Consider the following 21183-nt stretch of genomic DNA (forward strand, 5'->3'; position numbering starts at 1 on the left):
TTATATTGATTTTTGAAGCGCCTTTTTTCATTTTCACGAACATTTGTTTGGAAGTTATCAGCATTTTCTGAAACAGTGCTAACAATTTTTTATAAAGTGTTATCATTTTTTATCAAATTTCCTAAGTAAATTTAAGTTTCTTGAATACATATATTTAATTTGAAGTATAAATAAAAGAAGAGGAGAAAGTGAAATTAGTGTGACTTTAGCATGACGTCAGCTGAACGAGCCCCGTGCTTCTGGGCAGGCCCACTACCATCTCCTGTAGGCCAGGTTGCCATGGCCTCGCAATGTGCAGCACATAGCCGCGTCCACGTAGAATCCTCGTCATCCGGTTCGACCTCATATATGAGCCCAAAACCGCCACGCATCCATCCTTCCTTTTCCCAAACCCTTAACCCTTTGGGTTTACTGCTGTTTCTAAGAATATATTTTTACTGCTTTGCATTACAAGTATATACTTTCTCTGTAAATTAATGTAAGATATTTTAGATCACTTAACGATAGTCTAAAATGCCTTATATTAATTTACAGAGGAAGTAGCAAATAAGCACTTCAATGTCTAGCAACGCAAAGAACGGATCTATGCGCCCATCCACACCATGTCATCCTATGATCACCGATGGGATCCCTTTGCGTGGCCTCCCTTGGTGGCAGTGACAGATAACACCATCGGTGTGTCACTGTCACCCAATGTTCAGGAGTTGCACAACAGTGGCTTTAGTAGTTGGCGCTCATGGCATGGTGCGTGCATCGGACTCTCTGCTGCCCTGCTGGAAGGTGGACCACACCGGTGAGGTGGTGCTCACCCGACGGTGCTACGGTCCACGGCTTGTGGTTGTGTTTCAGATATGATCGGTCGAATGAGGGTGCGATGGCCTCCTAACGCTCCACGATAGCGGCGGTGACCAAAAAGATCTTCGGCGTGTCATTAGTGGAGAAACATGTCAAAGTTCCGGTTCACCAATCAAGACTAATAAATCTCTCCTAATAATAAAGCGTGGTTCGCTTCTGTCGTCCGTCACGGCCTTTTTGCAAAAAAGCTTCTATCATTTTTGTTATTCAACCCGCACTACAATTTTAAGTGAGTCGAAAGGAGGAAGAAGAAGAACCAGCGGGCGATGGCTCTGGATCGGGATCCCCTCCCGTTTAGGCGCTCGAGAACGGTGGAGGCGAGGGAGCTCGAGGAACGACCTTGTCGCCGGAAAAACGAGGCCGAGGGGGTGGGCGGAGCGCAAGGGCGCGAGCACGTCGAGGCGGAGAGGTCGGGCGTGGCGTCGCAGACGACCGGGCCAACGCGGGGCGGTGCGGGAGGCCACCGGGAAGGGGCGGCGCAGACGACCGGGACGACGCGGGGCACGCTAACACCGGCCGTGGGCAGAGTGGTGCACGGGGGCGGACAGAGTGGTGGAGCCGACGCGGTGAGGCGACGCGGGCGCGTGGAGAAGTGGCGCACGGGGGTGGCCGGATGGGCGGAGCCGACACTGGGAGGCAACGCGGGCGCGCGGAGACAGAGCGGGCGGAGCTGCGCCACCACGGGGTCGGTCCGCTCCACCCGCACCTCCCCGCCTGCCGCCGCAGAGCTCGGTTCAGAGGGAATTAGCGGTTCGAGAAAGATCTAGAGGCGTCTGGGATGTGGATGAGGTGTGGCGAGGGAAACTCCCTTTTTAGCGGTGAGGACTAGCGTGAAGGCCGTTACCTTAGTGGATGCTAAAACGAACGCACGTACGAGAATGGGCTATGGGCCTAATGCATGAGTTGGCATGTTACTAATTTTTCTCCGTTACTTGGGTAATTCGAGTACTTGATGGTTAAAACCGAAACGAACAATGCAATTTTCGGTTATACAAAGTTGCTGACCGAATTTAGTATAAACATTTTCGGTTTCGGTCTATTTGGCATCGGTCTCGGTTTTTTCGGTTCGGTAATTCGGTCTTCGGTTAAAATGCCCACCCCTAGGTGCGAGGGCCAAACGGCACACGTGGCCCATGCAAACAAGGGGATTAAAGCAAAGAAAAAAAGATAATTTATGGGTTTATTTCTACATTTTTGACAAAATATTTAAATCCTTTGTGCCCATTGTGACACAAACACATGGCGGAACCATATATGCCTAGACGAGAATGAAATAAGTACATAAATTATTTCCAAGCACTGCTGATTTCGGTTTATATAAGTGCATATTAAACCATGGATGACAAACATAGTTTAGTTTTCAATTAGTAGCTGAACTCTCGAAGAATGTGCTTCAAAGTTGAAAAAAATGGACTAAACAGAAGTCGCATCCCTCGTTCCAACCATTGTCCCTAGGCCCGTAGCAACGCACGGACATTTTTCCTATAGAGACTAAAGCACTCTCTCATTTAGACTCGGTTAGTCACGACCCGGGACTAAAAGTCCCACCATGTGGTAGCTACGCGCGCCGGGTGCTGGGGACCTTTAGTCCCGATTGGTGACACCAACCGGAACTAGGGTTTTAGGGGTTTAGTTATTTAGACTTTTGGGTTTATGGTTTATTTTTTCTTTTTTATTTTCTGTTCTTTATTTAATTTTTTTCATTTCAGACATATTTTAAGCTACTACATATTGTACACGTTATGCATATATAATAGAATTTCTCGTACGACCAATCATATATATATCATAGAACTTCTCGTACAACCATGCACATACACATATATATAATTTGGTATATGCAATTTCTCGTACAATTTGCACATCTTACATACATGCATTAGGTGTAATTGTATTCTTCGTCCGAACATATAACCTGCTCAACCAAAATTCCCGTAATTTCCTCTTGAAGTCCTCGTATGCGGTCCTTTGGTAGGAGCCTATCTCGCATGTTCGTCATCTTTAAAGAAGAAGATCAATATGAATATATTAGTTGTGTGTATATATATTAGATCATGATAAAAAAATTATGATGAAGTAATTTTTTTAGCAAGATCACGACGATCCCCTCACCTTAAAAATACCCAGATTAATATTTTTAGCAAGATCATCATGATCAAGTAACCACTCATCATAATCTTAATTTTAGTAATCACATCACATAAAGCATTGACACTTCAAACTAAGGAAAAAATCATAGTGCTAATAACATCTAGTGAAGATTTTAGAAGAACCAGCTTTAGTTACTGTTGAGGAACAACCTAACGAAAATTTATAGAATGATAATATATCGAGTAAGCACAAAACCGTTACTTATTCACCAATTAAAAAACATGCCCATTAATAGCAAATTTTACCGTGAATGTTTATGAACCCATTTTTTTGAATAATTGAGATGGTAAGACAACAAAATTATAGTGTATCAAGTATTTATTTACAATTGAAAAAGAAAAAGAAACTCAAATGATGATGTAGCTTTAGGGGTTAGGGCCCCTAAAAATCTCAGGACTGGCCATGAAGGTCAGGATCAAGATCTGATGGTAGAGGCTCACCTCGAGTTTTGGTCGCCGGGATCTCGTCGGAGTCGGAGAAGAAGGTGGCGCGCGGCAACTCGGGTTTGAAGCGGGCGACGTCTCGGTTAATCCTCGGGACACGAGGATAGGTCCCCGGTGGTCAGTGCATCGTGGTGAGTACAAAGGTGGTCATGGTGTCGTCGATTGCGTCCAGCGACGATGGCGGACAAATGGAGCAGCGAGGGGAGTCGCTCGTGTGCTCGTCTTGGGATCTGTGTGTGCAATAGACATGGTGAAGGGGGTAGAGGGGGTTTAGGTGAACCGAAAAATTACAACGCCAGTAGTGGTGCCTCACCGGCGTCGACGAAATCGTTCGTCGAAGTTGGGCGGCTATGCCGAAGGTTAAAGACGAGCTCGAGAACACTCCAGGGGCTCCGACGAGGCGTGCCCAGATTCAGTTTTACAAATTGAAATTAATTCTTGTAAAATACATATAAATTTGAAACTAAACCAAGTGAGTTGATTCAAATTTCTGTGGATTCATCTTGAAGATTTCTATCAACTATATAGTATCATTTTGACAGGAAATTGCATAAGTAATTTTACACTTGTTAATTTGAAAAGCACTACAAATGAAGCCTTAAAAGGTTGAAATTTGACATGGTATCATCATCTCACCCGCATAGCATGTGCTAAAAAGTTGAGAGGGTTACGGCAAAAACTAAATTCACTTCGTGCACAAACTGGACAATCTCTTTCGAAGTATCACTGTTTTGGACGAAAACTCATCTCTTACAAAGGCATTTTTTAAGCTTATTTCAACTCCAGACTTTTTGTTTGTTCAATACGCATCATTCAAAGCCAAATCATCAATTTTCAACCATTTCTGACTTCATTTGCTATTTTTCATGCATTTAATGATTTGTTTTGAGCTAAATGACCATGAAATTGAAAAGCACTACAAATGAACTATCAAAAGGTTGAAATTTGGCATATTATCATCATTTCACCCACATAGCATGTGCTAAAAAGTTAATAGGTTTACGGTAAAAATTGAATGCACTTCGTCTACAAACTGGACAATCTCTTTCGAAGTATCACGGTTTCGCGCGAAAACTCATCTGTTACAAAGGCATTTCATTTTAAGCTTATTTCAACTCTAGACTTTTTGTGTGTTCAGTATGCATCATTCAAAGCTACATCATCAATTTTCAACCCTTTTCGACTTCATTTGCTATTTTTCATGCATTTAATGATTTTTCTAGATAAATGACCCTGAAATTTAAAAGCACTGCAAATAAACTCTCAAAGGTTGAAATTTGGCATGGTATCATCATTTAGCCCTACAAAAATGATTATCTCCTACAAAATGTTTTGACACGTTTCAAATGCCAAAATGACAAAACACATATATCCAATCTGGTTTGTCCGAAGTGGCACTTTCCAGCTAGCTATAAGTCCGGAAACTCTCTAGAGAAGAAAGTGATGACGGTGAAGCCGGTCACATCCCAGAGCTGGATCTTGGGGCATAAACTTTTTCTTCGCATGTGCCCCTTTGCGTCATAACCATGAAAAATCTTCATCGTTTAACAAGATACTTGGGTCAGTCTTCACTGTGAAAGGAGGAATTTCATGAAACTTTTCATAATCTTCTGACATGTCTGTCTTATCCTCCATTCCGAGGATGTTTCTTTTCCCTGAAAGAACTATATGGCACATTGGCTCATCATATGATGTATTCACTTCTTTTTCGTTGCTTTTGGTTTGGTAGACATGTCCTTCACATAGAAAACATGCGCCACATCATTGGCTAGAACGAATGGTTCCTCTGTGTACCCAAGATTGTTGAGATCCACTGTTGTCATTCCATACTGCGGGTCTTCTATTACTCTGCATCCTGACAGATTGACCCATTTGCACCGAAACAAAGGGACCTTAAAATCACGTCCATAGTGAAGTTCCCATATCTCCTCTATGTAACCATAATATGTGTCCTTTGCAGAAAGGGTTGAAAATTGATGAAGTGGCTTTGAATGGTGCATATTGACCACACAAAAAGTCTAGAGTTGAAATAAGTTTAAAAAATGAAATGCCTTTGTAACACATGAGTTTTCATCCGAACCGTGATACTTCGCAAGAGATTGTCCAGTTTGTATACGAAGTGCATCTAGTATTTGGTGTAACCCTCTCAACTTTTTAGCACATGCTATGTGGGTGAAATGATGATACCATGCCAAGTTTCAGCCTTTTCAAACTTCATTTGTAGTGCTTTTCAATTTCAGGGTCATTTAGCTCAAAAAATCATTAAATGCATGGAAAATAGAAAATGAAGTCAGAAAGGCTTGAAAATTGATAACGTGGCTTTGAATGGTAAGGTAAGTTTCAAAAAATGAAATGCCTTTGTAACACATGAGTTTTCGTCCGAAACCCTCATACTTGCTTGTACATGAAGTGCATCCAGTTTTTGTCGTAACCTTCTCAACTTTTTAGCACATGCTATGTGGGTGAAATGATGATACCATGCCAAGTTTCAGCCTTTTCAGACATCATTTGTAGTGCTTTTCAATTTCAGGGTCATTTAGCTCAAAAAATCATTAAATGCATGAAAACTATTTTGTTTGCACATAATTGCATTGATTAACTCCTACATAATGTTTCTCCGTGTTTCAAATGCCAAAAAACACATATATATACCTTAACTCTTACACAAAGATTCTCACTGGTTTGTCCGAAGTGGGACATTCCACATAAGTCCGGAAACTCACTAGTGAAGAAAGTGATGACGGTGAAGCCGGTCACATCCCAGAGTGGGATCTTGGGGAATAAAAAATTTCTTCGTGTGTGTCCCTTTGCGCCGTAATCATGGACAATCTTCATCATTTAACATGATGCTTGGGTTAGTCTTCACTGTGAAGGGAGAAATTTCATGAAACTTTTCATAATCTTCTAACGTGTTTGTCTTGTCCTCCATTCCCACGATATTTCTTTTCCCTAGAAGAACTGTGTGGCGCATTGGCTCATCGTATTATGTATTCGCTTCCTTATATTTTCTTTAGGTTTGGTAGACATGTCTTTCACATAGAAAACCTGTGCCACATGATTGACTAGGAGAAGTGGTTCGTCTGTGTACCCTAGATTGTTGAGATCCACTGTTGTCATTTTGTATCGCGGGTCTTCCTTTACGTGGGTCTCCTCTATGTAACCATAATATGTGTCGTTTTCTCTATTGGTGTTTGCTGCATCAAAGTGGACACCACTGTTTTGGTTGATGCTCTTTTTATCTTGAGCAATCATGTAAAATGTATTCCCATTTATCTCGTACCCTTGGGAAGTCAATACAGTCGAAGATGGTGTCCAGGCCAACAAGTACATGTCATCTCCAATAGTGTTGTTACCCATGATATATTTTTGCAACCAACCGCCGAAAGTACCCGTGTGTTCACATGTAATCGAGTCGCCAGACTGCTCCAAGTGTTTTGAGCGTAGAATATTCTTGTGTCCATTGATATACGGGGCCACCGAGGTAGAATTTTGTAGAACTGTGTAGTGTGCTTGCGCCCAAGAATGTTCGTCCCTACATATTACTGAATTCTTTCCTAGTGTGCCTTTTCCACTTAGTCTCCCCTCATGCCGCAATTTAGGAACACCAATCGTCTGAAGGCCAGGAATAAAGTCAACACAAAAATCAATAACCTCCTCTGTTGCATGGCCCTTGGAGATGCTTCCTTTTGGACTAGCACGGTTATGAACATATTTCTTTAAGACTCCCATGAACCTCTCAAAGGGGAACATATTCTGTAGAAATACATGACCGAGAATGGCAATCTGTTTGACTAGGTGAACTAGGACGTGTGTTATGATCTTGAATAATGATGGCGGGAACACCAACTCGAAACTGACAAGACATTGCACCAAATCATTCTGTAACCTTGGTAGGACTTTTGGATCGATTACCTTCTAAGAAATTGCATTGAGGAATGCACATGGCTTCACAATGGCTAATCGAACATTTTCTGGTAGAAGCCCCCTCAATGCAATGGGAAGCAATTGCATCATAATCGCGTGGCAGTTATGAGACTTTATGTTTTGGTATTTTTTCTCTGATATTCGATGAGACGCTAGACGGGACCTTCATACTGAGCATGCATTCAAAGAAGATTTCCTTCTCTTCTTTGATAAGAGCATAGCTGGCACGACCTTGATACCGCTTTGGATGCATGTCGTCTTTTCCGTGATACGTTGCTGGTCCTCCCGTGCCTTCGGTGTATCTTTTTTCTTCCCGTACATGCCCAAGAAGCCTAGCAGGTTCATGCAAATATTCTTCATCACGTGCATCATGTTGATTGCAGAGGGGACCTATAGGAGTTTCCAATAGGGTAGGTCCCAAAATATATATTTCTTCTTCCACATGTGTGCGTGTGTGTCAGCGTCATTTGGAACAGATTGTTCGCCAGGACCCTTTCCAAAGATTACTTTTAAATCCTTGACCATATAAAGTATATGATCACGAGTAGGCTTCTTCCGATGATCTGCCTCACCTTTGAAATGCTTGCCTTTCTTTCTTAAGGGATCCTTGCTCGGAAGAAATCGATGATGTCCCAGGTACACATTCTTCTTACATTTATCCAAATATATACTTTCGGTCTCACCTAAACAGTGCATGCATGCATTGTATCCCTTGTTTGTATGTACTGAAAGGTTACTAGGAGCAGGCCAATCATTGATGGTTACAAAGAACAACGCTCGTAGGTCAAATTCCTCCTTCTTGTGATCATACCACACACGTACACCTTTTATATCCCACAACTATAAAAGTTCTTCAACTAATGGCCTTACGTACACATCAAGGTCGTTGTCGGGTTTCTTAGGGGCTTGGATGAGCACTGGCATCATAATGAACTCCTGCTTCATGCACAAACGTTTCAACCGTGGTATTATAGGAGCATACCACATCACCTTGGCAGGAATCCTCTTTCTGGGACGCTCGCACTCAACATCATGAGGGTCATCGCAGCTGATCTTATAGCGCAATGCAACGCATACCGAGCAAGCATTCAAAGTCTTGTACTCCTCACTGCGGTAGAGGATTCAGTCATTAGGGCATGCATGTATATCTTCTCCACCTCTAGTCCTAGAGGGCAGACAACCTTCTTTGCTTCGTACTTACTGTCGGGGAATTCGGTGTCCTTTGGAAGCATCTTCTTTAACACTTTTAGCAACTTTTCAAATCCCTTGTGAGATACACCATTCTCTGCCTTCCATTGCAGCAATTCCATTCTGGTACCCAACTTTTTCTTGTCATCTTCGCAATTTGGGTACAACAAATTTTTGTGATCCTCTAACCCGCGCTACAACTTCAACTTCTCCTTTTCACTTGCGCAGTCTCTCTTTGCATCAGCAATGGCCCGACCAACATCATCAGCACGCTCATCTGATGCCTCTTCCTTAACTTCTTCCCCATTGTAGTAGCATCGTATTCACAGAACCCAGGATAGTTGTCATCATCCTCTTCTTCTTCATTCTCTTTCATTAGAACCCCTCTTTCTTCATGGTTGGTCCAACAGTTATAGCCAGACATGAAACCAGACGTAAACAGGTGGATGTGAAAGACTTTTGAGCTAGAGTAATTACTATCATTCTTACAGACACCACATGGACAACACATAAGACCACCCCGCTTGTTTGCCTGAGTCGCACATAGAAAATGATGTACGCCATTAATAAACTCGGGAGAGCGTCGGTCATCATACATCGATTGCCGGTTCATCTTCATTACACAACACTGAAAAGACGAAATTAATACGAGTTCATATACAAAGTTCATACACAATTATTCTCATAAAACAACATACAACTATCTTGCTAAAGCATTTAGATGCAACAACAAATGCGATTGGAATCACAACTAATGTAATAATTGATCCAACAACACAATGATACCAAGCCTCTTTATTAACATCACATTTTCTAATCTTTCTAATCTTCAAGCGCATTGCATCCATCTTGATCTTGTGATCATCGACGACATCGATAACATACAACTCCAATTTCATCTTCTCATCTTCAGTTCTTTTAAAAAAAATCAAATACTCATTTCTTTTTCAACTAAATTTAACTTCTTTACGAGCGGGTCAGTTGCAATTTTCGGTTCACATACCTCCTACATAAAAATATCTATGTCGACTTGTCGGGCATAATTGTCATAAACACAAAATACAACAAATAGTTATAAAAGATATTTTACCACATCCAAATCATAAACCGGACGAGAGCCGACGGGGACGGATATCAAAACCATGGCACTACATATAACAAACAATCATACAAGTAATAAAATATGCAAGCAACTATCTAAATCATACAAATAAGATTTTTTTCAAAAAAAGGAAAAGAACAAGAGCCTCACCAAGGTGGTGCCGGCGACGGGCCGACACGGGCGATCGACGGGGGTGAGGACGGGGACGGGAAGGCACTAAGTAAACTACACCTATACATATGAAACTAAGAAGTTAATTTGAGCTCAAATTGCATATTAATCAAATAAACTCCCATATAATTACCCTCAAACTAAAACCCACAAGTCACTATACTTATAGAGCATGAAACAAGCTAAACTAGCAATGAGAGGTGAAAGCTTGAAGTTGCTAACCTTTTACAACCCTTGGATAGATAGGGTGCCTCAAATCTTGACAAATGTTGGCAAAAATGAAGGATGAGAGCTCAAGCTATGGGGAAAATAGAGATGAGAAGATAGAGAGGATGAACTCGGGCTGGACGAAGGGGTTTATATAGGGACATCTTTCATCCCGTTTGTTGATACAGACCGGGACTAAAGGTCAACCTTTAGTCCCGGTTAGGAATACCAATCGGGAAGAAATGGGTTCGCTGGGGCCCCAGCCCGACTTGGGCCTGCCACCACCCTCTAGTCCCGTTTTGTAATACCAACCGGGACTAAAGGTCACAAATGAACCGGGACTAATGGTGGTCGTTTCCTCTTCCGCTCCTAGCCGTTGGGACCCGGACTACTGGACAAGTCCCGATCCAAAACCCAACCGGGACTAATGTTGCGGACGAAAGGCGTGTTTTCTACTAGTGAGTTTTCATCTCAAGATCGAGTCGTTCACTTCAGTGGTGAGATACAAATTATGGACAGCGACTTGACACGGAGGGATGGTTGTGTAGTGGCAGCGGTTGCTTCACATGTACCTGCTGAGATTGTGGAAAAGTAGTGTCGACAACACTTGATGACTTTTATGATGGTGCTAATCTAGCATCTAGTTACGAGCTACAAGGTGAAAGCCTAGATCTGACCCAAGCTGGTTATACCTCGCAATGGCAATATTTTTACGTCGTTACCTGGTTGAAGGCATTGCTCGGATATGCTTAGATTGATTTTTCAGGGTAAAAATCTAGATTCTAGCCATGGTGGTTGGATCCGGTGACGACAACACTTGAGTGCCGCTTCGTTTTTGAAGGCATTGTTGTTAAAGAATTTATCGTGTGTGTGGTCTCATGAGATGGATGGTGTGGACATAGTCATTGTTCTAGTTTGCCGATCATGGATCTGATCACTTTGAATTTTTGTTCCTCGCTTACGCATAGCTTTGGCCTTACATGACTTTGCTATTGTCGACGTGTTTTTGTGTGCGGAAATTTATGTTCGTTATGTACATTTTAGCTATGGAGAGGCTGAGTGTGCGCTTTTAAGGTATGTATTCTCTTGATGCTCCTCTTTGAGCCAATAAAATTCATCCTTGTCAACAACAAAAAATAGAAATATCTAGCAGCACAATTACTCAGGAAATTATACTACCATGCACTTGAATGCTAAACTAGACCGTGACCACGACGATCTAGGCATCAACTGGATCCACTGGACATGGCATGAGTTTTTCCAGCTAGTTAACTTCAATCGCAGGCTTAGTGCAAGGATGGGATTTGAGCTGCATATGCAAATGCAATACGCTGCACAAAATCCTCTATATGTGTGTGACCCAGATTATATGTTGTTGACATATCAGATCGATATAGATAGGTTTTATTAGCACTACAACTGTAAACCACATCGACACACTGCAGTGTCTAGCATCAGGGCAGTTACTCACAAAATTATACTACTACTACATCACTTGAATTGGAAAGTGTATAACTACTAGCTGTGCATTGCACCGACCATATAGCAGCCATTTTAGGAGTACTACACAGCATTAACAGCTAGCGTAATGTTACAATCGCCTAGGCTGTAGTACCTTATGAACATTACAACCTCCAAATTGTGCATGTAAGTACAACCAATTTGGTTATACTTTATTACTAGTACATATATAGAGCTTAATTAATGACACCGCTAGCTATGTTTACGTACATTAATCAACTCACACCACAATATTTTTAAGCTTCATACAGTGATGTGTATTAGTATGTATTTTTCGTTTCTGTGTCTCTGTGTCTCTGTGTATATGCCGTTATTTCCACAAACCATTGTCCCCTCCGCTGGAGGCAGACGCCGAAACATAATCCAAGGCCTCTTCGCGATTCCCCTCCGCCTGAAACGCCAGCGCCGGATTAGCGTAGCCGCTAGACTCCTTCGGAGTTGCGCCTCCGTGGCTGAGTTGGGACGCCATGAATTTGTCGAGATCCCTCCACTCTCCGGCGGATGCATCCGTCACATAAATCGGCTCGATCTCAAGCTGCCGAGAAGCTTGGCCGTCATGTGTCTGGTTGCACGGCTGGAGACTGGCAGCTACGGCGCCGATCAGGTCCGGAAGCCTGGGGATCTCTAGCTGTGGGAGCTGGAGGAAGCTGGCCGGCTCCTGAGGAAGGAGGTGATGGTACTCCAGCTCCACCTTGCAAGGGTGGTGGTACGTCTGGTGGTGTCCATGATGGTACGCCGCGTTCTGGAGGTGGTGCACTGCCTGCCTCGGCGAGTCGATGTGAGGCGCCATGAACGCCACATGTTCGTGATTGAACCAGAAGGGCGAGTCGGTGGTGGCCATTCTCTGCACCGTCGCAACTCGCTTCTTGAACACCTTGCAGACCACCCATCCTTCATCCTGAATTGAACAATAAATGTACAAGAAAATAAACATTTTCTTCAGGAATGGAGTGGTCATGAAGAACGGTCGTATGACACTAATAATTATTACTGGCATGCAGAGCTTGCCAGCTTAGCTTACGTACGTGGGGAGCTCCATTTTCGTTGGTCTCCAGGCGATACTCGTGCATGATCCAATCTAACTTCTGCCCATTGGGAGCCCGGCCCTTGTAGAAAACCAGCGTCTTCCTCATCCCCACGAGGCAGTGCTTCACATAGATAGGCTTGTCCCGGCCTGTGGCCTTCCAGAAACCCGCAGTGGTTGCTCTGTTAGTGCGAGTGCCGGTTGGATACTTCTTGTCCTTGTGGCTGAAGAAGAACCAGTCGTTCTGGTCTTCCGTTCCAATCTTGCATCGTTCTGTTTGAGCATCGTTTGAGGTATGGTTAGTGCGTACAAAAACTGAATTTAATGCATGGAATGGTACGCGTCATTCTTCTGCTAATCATGCTAGAGTAGTTTATTGCAAGGTCACGTACGCATAGGCAAACTTGTTTGGTTATATATATTGTACTAGTAGTACACAACATGAATGAGTGGAGTTGTGATTACCTTGTAGATCCCAAGGCTCAATTTTGTACAAATCAACATCTTTTATAATGTCCAAGTCAATCCTCTTCAGTTGCACCTTCTTCCTCAAGTAGTAATCCACCAGTTCTTCATCGGTGGGGTGGAAACGGAAACCAGGGGGGACATGGGAGAAAGCATTCATCTTCGTACACTGTCAAACTAATATAGGTAGATGCAAGTTAGTTGACACTACTGCTTGAGAAAAAGACATTCTTTTTTTTCCAGGAAAATACATTATTTATTCATGCATGCATTAGTTTGATTATTCATTTGGTCACTCTATCCCCATGCATATCCCCTCTTGTAGAATTTGTTGCAATTGGGCCGGGAATGTAATACGCAATTCTACATTTATCAACAGGGGGTTGTTAGTCAAATTTCAAAGCCCTTTAGATCAACATATATATTACCCTAAAAAAAGATCTATATATATATATATATATACACACACACACACACACACACACACACACACACACACATATATATATATATATATATATATATATATATATATATATATATATATATATATATATACATATATATATATAGGGTCGGGCTATTCGTCATCCTGGGTGAGGAATAGTTATTCTTCACCCTCTATTTTTAATATCAATGCACCGTAATTTTACGTTCCGTAAATTTTGTCTTATTTTATATGTAAAAAAGCCCGTAAAAAATATAATCAACGTAAAAATATTTTATGTCAAGTAAAATTACGAACATACAAAAATAGTGGAAAAAATACAAGAAATTCAATTTTTTCTGGTCTTGTGACCTATGTTTTTGTTTTTCTTTTGTCAAATTTTACGTTGTGCATCAATATAAATGTAACTATTTGTATTTTAAAAGTAATTTTTTTGTAAATTGATCGTAAGATTATCTCGGGTGAAGAATAAACTATTTTGCACCCTGGGTGATGAATAGAGTTTATGTACTAGCTGCTAAAATCCTATGGGTAGTTATGATCAAAACAAACTATTTCGTAGGTTCTCGTAGAAATTTGTTCGCAAACATAGCTGCATAGCTGCATTAAGTGCAATCTTGGGCTTAAATTGGTGCAATTTTAGGAGGGTTGTTACGACCAAGCCCATCCCATCATATGGAATACACCTAAGTGTAATGCCTTGATGTCTCATTAATGTGAATTACTATTTTAGTGTGAAACTATTTCCCAATCGATCATGAGTTACATGTGTTAACCCCCCCCCCCCCTCTGTCATTAGACATTGTGTAAGTTTGTGGGATTGTGGGCATAGTGGTGCAGATGTGTGTGGACGTGTTTATGTTGCATTAGGTTTTTTTGTTAAAAAAAAGAATAACTCAGATTTCAGTGAAAATGGAATGAAATATTTTTCAACAATTTCAAGCAACCAAGAATTAGTAGTGCTATTCATATATATGTTACACTTTTATGTAGGCATGTAACATTAACCGTTGCACCTAAATTTCATGAAGGTATATTTGCATTCGAACTCGTGGCAAGTTTGCAGATATTTGCAGATCTTTGTATAAGAAAGTGATAGCTTACTCTAGAGTTGTTTCATTCTATGCGAACTAGGCTGAATTGACATAAAAATATAATTGCGATGAAATGAATTTGTCGAGTGTATGATTCTCAATTTGCATGTTGCATGAAACTGTCTTTGTCAACTTTATGGCAATTTTCATGGCATTTGTTAAATTAAAACTTCATGAAGGTGTATTCGGTCGAACTCATCCTAACTCTGTAGACCTCTACATAAGAAGTTGTGAAACTAGAGGTCTTGCTGAAAACGTGGCAGCTTAGTCTAATAATCCTTTTTTAACCATTTTTCCAAATGATTACTTAATTGTTTCCAACAAATGGTTGCTTAATCATAGGCAAATAGGTCAAATTGCCATAACCATTTTCATTGAAATGAAACCAATTTTCAGTTTACATTTTCTATGACAATTTGCATGTCCTTTATTTGGATTATCTGGCTTTGCTACGTGGGTGTTTAAGCCTAGAATTTCCAATGGCTACAAGTGCAGCTTTTGCAAATTAAACATCCAACTATACATTATCTTATAACATGTTGAAAGAGGAATGAGGCCTTTGCTCTACATAAGGCATGGCCGCATGGGGATTTTGCAAAGATCTAGAAAACAAATTTAATTTCAATAATAGCTCCTTTAAATTAGAACTAGAATCGACATAAGAATAAGAGTAATTATGAACTCATGGCAGAAAGTACAATACTTTCTTCATATGTAGGATTGCCAGACCGTATGATTGAGCCCCATATTTTTCTATTGTTGTTTTTCTTTTGTGCGGGGGAAGCTAAATTTAATGAGTGCATTCGCTCATGAGTAAAAATTAACTAAGTTACTCATGACTCATGAGGACGAGGAGGAGAGAACATAGTCACACGATTCACCCTATATGTAGACTATATTATACTCCCTTCATCTCATAATGGGAGACGTTTTTACAAACTAATATATTAGGACGGAGGAAGTACTATCTAACTATCTACACACACGATCAATCAAGAGAGTGAATTAAAGACAAGCATGTTTGCACGCTTACAGTCAATCAAGAATCTAACGTGGAAAAGAAATTCAAGCTTGAAGAATCTATGGTGCACGAAGAACGTACCAGTGCTTTACCACGCCTGCGCGCGTGCAGCTGCGCGCGCACCGAGTTCAGTCAGTCAGGCGCTGCTTTTGCTCCAGGGCAGGGCCAACCGTTGGCTGCTCCCCCTTCCTCGTCTTCTCCTCCGACAAACACCTCGAAGCAAGCGACTCCTAACCCACGAAGCACGCTCCGGTCAGAACTTCAGCATGCACAGCTAGCACAGTACGGGTATGCACGGCGAAGCCAAAGAGAAGAAGAAACCACGAGGTAAATGGATGCTGCAGGTTAACTATCTTATTCTTACCTAGCTGGCCCGCCTTCGTCTAGTACCTTGCAGCAGCTAGACAAGAGCTGGCCTTCAGTCTCCGATGGAAGCCAGGAGCGAGTTAGCTAGCGTGCAACTTGAGCTAGCTACTCCTCGGCTCCTCGCTAGCTTTCGCCGGATGGTCGGGGCGATCGATGGAGGGGAGGGACAAGCCGGGGTATATATATACTGGTGGCCTGCTTGCACCGGTGGGTGGCCGGAGAGCGCGGATGGATTGCGGGCCAAGGCTGGCTGCAATCCAGGAGCGACGCGGCGGGACAGCGACGGCGAGATCTGCCACGATCTCCCTCTCTCAGCCGCGTTTTCTATTGGCCTTCTTCGCCGTAACCGCCACCTCCCCCCACCCGCCAACGACAGCGACGGCGGCCTCCTCGAGCGCCCGATCTATCGCCCCCGGCCGGCCGCGTCTCCTCCGCCCTCCGATGAACCCCAGCCAAGGCCGAAAGGGTGTCACGGACTCCGGCCACTTCCTTGCCTCGGCTCGTCTGCTATAAGACTAGAAGTAGAGAGGTGGCTATTCAGGGCGAGGCGAGAATGATGAATGATGGCCGGGTAGGCGGGCGGGCGGGCGGGAGCAGAAGAGGCCGGGCTCCAGCTGCCACCTTTCTACTCAAATGCGCGGAGGCAGGGAGGATGCATGTAACGATGTAAAGGTGCTGCACCGATCCTTGAACCCGTCGGTGATGGATGGATCGATAATGGAAGTACTCCATGCGATTAAACCTTACGTGAAACGTGCATTTGGCTCTCGCGTGGCCCTGAAAGCCAAGTAATTATGGTTATCATGGGCAAGTGCAATATTGGGACCAAACAATCCTGTTGCAGGAGCTTTGCCGAGGAGGAGATGCATGGGGCAAGTTGGAATTATGCAATCATGAGCTTCAAAAAAAAAAGAATTATGCAATCATGCATGCATGGACCGGGGAGAGGGGGCAACTACCGTTTCTCACTCATGGGGTACTTGCTCTTGCGCATAACTTGCATTCCCTCGTTATACGTAGTGTGTATATATATATGATGAAATGCATGAGGAGTTATAATAGACCAATATAAACCGGAAAACATAAAAGTTGGACGTGAACACAAATATATGCCCCCTCCCCCCAGCAAAACCAAAAAACACATTGCACCAAATATGTATTACTTCTTTAGAAAAGGAGGATGTACCCCCGACCTCTCCATCTACACGATGCATGCAACCATTTTATTAATTATTCATCAAAACCTTTGCAAAGTAATACATTAGTATGCCTGAAGGCACCATGTTGACAACACATGTCGCTACACCAATCTCCTTGATGAAGGGGTGCCGAATGTCCGGACCAAATATCAAACAGACATCACACCAAACCCTAACACCTAAAGTCAAATGCCCCATCCAAGCCACACCGCCGGGATTGGGTGACACACCGGTCCGACGCACTCCCAATGGGCACCAACGTACACTCTGCAAGGGTCGTTACCTCCGTCTTCCATCGATCCATCCTCAAAACAGCTACTGACGCATCTACCTTGTCAGGCCTCTCTGCCATCGACATCACCACGACATCAGACAGCGTCGTCCTCCTGCGTGAGTCCATCGCGACACATCGTACGCCGAGCCTCCACTACTCCATGCCGCCGAGATCCACCGTCATGAATATGTAGGATGAAGCACCGCTCCATTAAAGATGTCGTCCACTTGTCCCACGAGCCCGCGTACACCTTCAAGAATGACACCCCTAAGGGGGAAACGACACAAGAGTGTCGCCGTCATCCGATCTGCTGATCTACGGTTTACCCGGAGGTATTGGGTGGAGTTGGGAGCTTCAGCTCGATGATGCCTCTATGAAGGGAACAAGGATAAGGGTGCCGTCATCACCTGCTACGGCCACCGGCCGAAGACAAGGATTTCATCCGGATCCGTCCCAAAAAAATTCACCCAACAACCAGTGCACCGTCCCGGCCGCCTTCAAAGCCCCAGATCCAGCCGCCTAAATCCGGCCACCATCCACGACAGTACTGTCACCGTAGGACCCCTGACGCACGGGCCACTGCCTGAGTGTGTCACCATTGGATCCTGGGAGAAGGGCTCCCACCCCACCTCGCCAGACCGCGAGAGCCGCCAAGATTAATCCCGCGCACTTGTCACCGCTTCTGATCCGATCAAATCCATAGTAAAAGACCACAAGATCACCGGCGCAGATCCGTCTCGAACGGAAACTGCACCACGCCATGCCGCCACGGACAGCCCGAGCTTCACCTGCCGCCACCGTCTAGGACCGCCCCCCGGGATACAGGCCGAACGTAGCCGCCGCCACCGGCCACATTCCGCCGCCGCCGAACCGCCCAGCGGGCAGCTAACTGTCAGCTCAGTTTGTTAACAAACCATGGCGGCTCCCTGCTGGCTCAGCTCGATGTGTCGTCGCTCTCGGATGAGCCGGTTGGACCCTACTTCTCGACCGACCCAAGCAGCTGTATGTATCTCCGATGGGGACGCTCCTCCAAATGGAAATGCAGTGCGACAGAAGCCAAATACCTCATGCCATGCTCATCCTTGCTAAAAGTGGGACACGTGTACGGGCATATTAAGCCTTTGAGGGCACGTAACATTCCATCTGGGTGCAGCTCAGCTATATACAAATGATCTATACACCATCCCGGGGCGTCAATCCTGCACCATGGATTTCCCTCTAGTATAAACGACAGTAGGTGCAGGATTCTGCAAGGCTTCTGATCTATCGAGTGTTTACGAAATATACTATACATGGCACCCTTACATGTCAGATACACCAGAATAAGAGGTTACAATTACTCCCTTCATTCCTAAATATAAGTCAGGTTCCATTAGAAGGAGTACATACGGATGTATATAGACAAATTCTAAAATATAATTCACTCATTTTATTTTGTATGTGGTCCTCTAGTAAATTTTTTTAAAGACTTATATTTATAAATGAAGAGAGTAGTAAGTAAGCAGGCCCTGGGGCTGGTAGAAATATGGCTTACCGTGGGCGTGGGGGGCGGCCTGAGTGGCGGTGCAGGTGCAGCCGCGTGCCGGCACAGGCGGCCGGTGTGGTCCGGCGTGGGCTCGAGCTGATCATTAGTTAATCCCTGCTTTTATCTTTTGTTCGGAGCTGACCGGCTGCTACAAGGGCCCCACATGGCATATGTGCATGCATGGATGCATGCGTGGTCGCTATAGCTAATTGCATGTTCGGCACATAACTAGTACTAGCTCAAAAATTAGCTTGAACCTGAAATAGAAAGGCGCGCAAACCTGAAATGTCAAGTCCGCATCAGACGAGACTGATGACAGCGACAAACGAAGCTGTAGCTGCAAGCAAGTTTCGGAAAAACAATGTTATCAGCAGCAGCAAACCCATTAACCTGGCAAAGCATGCGCACATCGGCATGGCACATAGGCAGTTCTGGTAAGCCCCGGTCCCCTGGCCATGCCTTATTTGCCACACCCACAGCGATGGATGGATGGCAATAGCATTGTGCAGCAACATTATCCAGCTACAGTTCCGCCGGTGGTCCTCGGTGTGATACGCACGCCCTTTCTTCGCACGCAAAAATGAAAGCTGGCTAGCGATTGCTAGCGCTAGATCACGCACTCTTTTGGAGCTGTTGCTAAGATCACGATCTACACATGCACACACACTGTTCACGTGCGCAGCGACGAGCTCTCACCATGCAGTTACAATCTAGCAGCAGATCCTTAATTTCATCTCTCTATTCGTCGACCGAGCTGGTTTCTGGTTCTGCAGGGGTAGCATAGCTTGGTCCTTCGGTTGGAGCTTTGAGCAGTCGACACGTAGTGCTGGTGTAGGTACTAGGCCGGTGTGGCAGAGGATGATGGCGGTCGATGCCCGGAGCAGGCGGCGTTGCTCCTGGGAGGGAGCACTGTTAGACTTTAGGAATACACAAAGAGCAGCGCAAGTGGATAGAATAGATGCCCCATCGACGCTTTTCCTTCGATGGCGATACATTCTCGGATCTTTGTTTATTTGGGTGGACGGTATTCTGCAATTGGTTCTGGTGTATCTTTGGAGGAGAAGTAAAGCAACAGGAGCACACGACATTTGGTGCGTCATCTCATGCCTAGCTAGCTTCCGGTGTCCTCCTGCAAGTGGACTGGCTCTTTAAATTATATTCTCTTGAAAAAGACATTGTATGACGCACATGTAAATAGAGAAAAATTCATCATAGATCCTCATACTTGTCTTGATGGTCATTTTACTTCATGTAATTACAAATAGCCGAAATACAGTCTTTATAGTTATTCTAGGGGTTCACATAGGTTTAAAATATGATTTTGTGTATGTATTTGCTGATTGGGCTGTTGACTGGCCTCGCCACGTGTGGTTTGACCGACAAGTCAGCTGGCTGTTGCGCTGAGCTGCTATACGCGGGTAAATGAGGAAAATTTTCTCAAAATATCACTTGAAAAAGACATTGTATGACGTAGATGTAAATATGAACATACTCACACAGCCCCTATGCGGAATAAACCGAGGTCGCAGAATTTCCATGAAACAAGATTTCTCTACTGCAAAAACGGCTGAACTGATACAAGGAAGTGGAAGAACCTCCTATACAAAGCAGGACAAAATAAAAACGACATCTGAACTTGTAACACTAACACAGGTAACTCAAAGTTGAACAAGAGCGCATAAAATGTCACACCCAACACGGAACCGGATCTTCTAACGGGAAGGAGAGAAGTCAGATAAGGTACAATACAAGCTAGTGTAATATAGAGAAGGAAAGTCAGGGGTATTGTAGCGAATATTGTATGGATCTACTCAGCAGGTATTGTAAGAAGTTACTGTAATAGAAATACGTCCTTCGGGCAGATTTACAGGAGCCTGACCTCCCTGCGGGAGATACGGGGCTACGGCGCGGGACAGGTCGACGCTCGCGAGGTCTGGTACAACATGCTACTTCTCCTAAGGTTGCACCGCTTCACACTAGAGGGCACAAAGTCTCTTGCAGATTAGTGGCCACAGATAACGGATGCGGTGTCGACAAGGCAAAGAAGGCAAACAAACACCATTGTCGTGGCCACGCTGCGATTCATCTGGCTTGAGCGCAACAACCGTGTCTTCAAAAGCAAGGCGCCCCCGCCGGTAGACACTGTCTCTCTAGTTAAAGCTGAGCTCCGCCTGTGGACTCAGGTTAGGGTAGAGGTTGTTCACC

The 21183-nt window shown here is 44.0% G+C and overlaps 1 protein-coding gene across 1 annotated transcript; it reads right to left on the bottom strand.

Moving 5' to 3' along the window:
* Positions 1-11593: 11593 nt before the first annotated feature.
* On the bottom strand, positions 11594-16878 carry LOC123430581 (NAC domain-containing protein 7-like). The gene is made up of 5 exons (XM_045114439.1): positions 15979-16878; positions 15696-15844; positions 13052-13228; positions 12588-12859; positions 11594-12460 (listed from the first exon to the last, which is right to left on the bottom strand). The coding sequence occupies exons 3-5, from the start codon at positions 13209-13211 to the stop codon at positions 11873-11875; spliced, it is 1020 nt and encodes a 339-aa protein (XP_044970374.1). The 5' UTR covers positions 13212-13228; positions 15696-15844; positions 15979-16878; the 3' UTR covers positions 11594-11872.
* Between the last annotated feature and the right edge of the window lie 4305 nt (positions 16879-21183).

The sequence above is a fragment of the Hordeum vulgare genome, chromosome 2H (assembly GCF_904849725.1).
Source record: "Hordeum vulgare subsp. vulgare chromosome 2H, MorexV3_pseudomolecules_assembly, whole genome shotgun sequence".
In the NCBI taxonomy this organism is placed as follows: Eukaryota; Viridiplantae; Streptophyta; class Magnoliopsida; order Poales; family Poaceae; genus Hordeum; species Hordeum vulgare.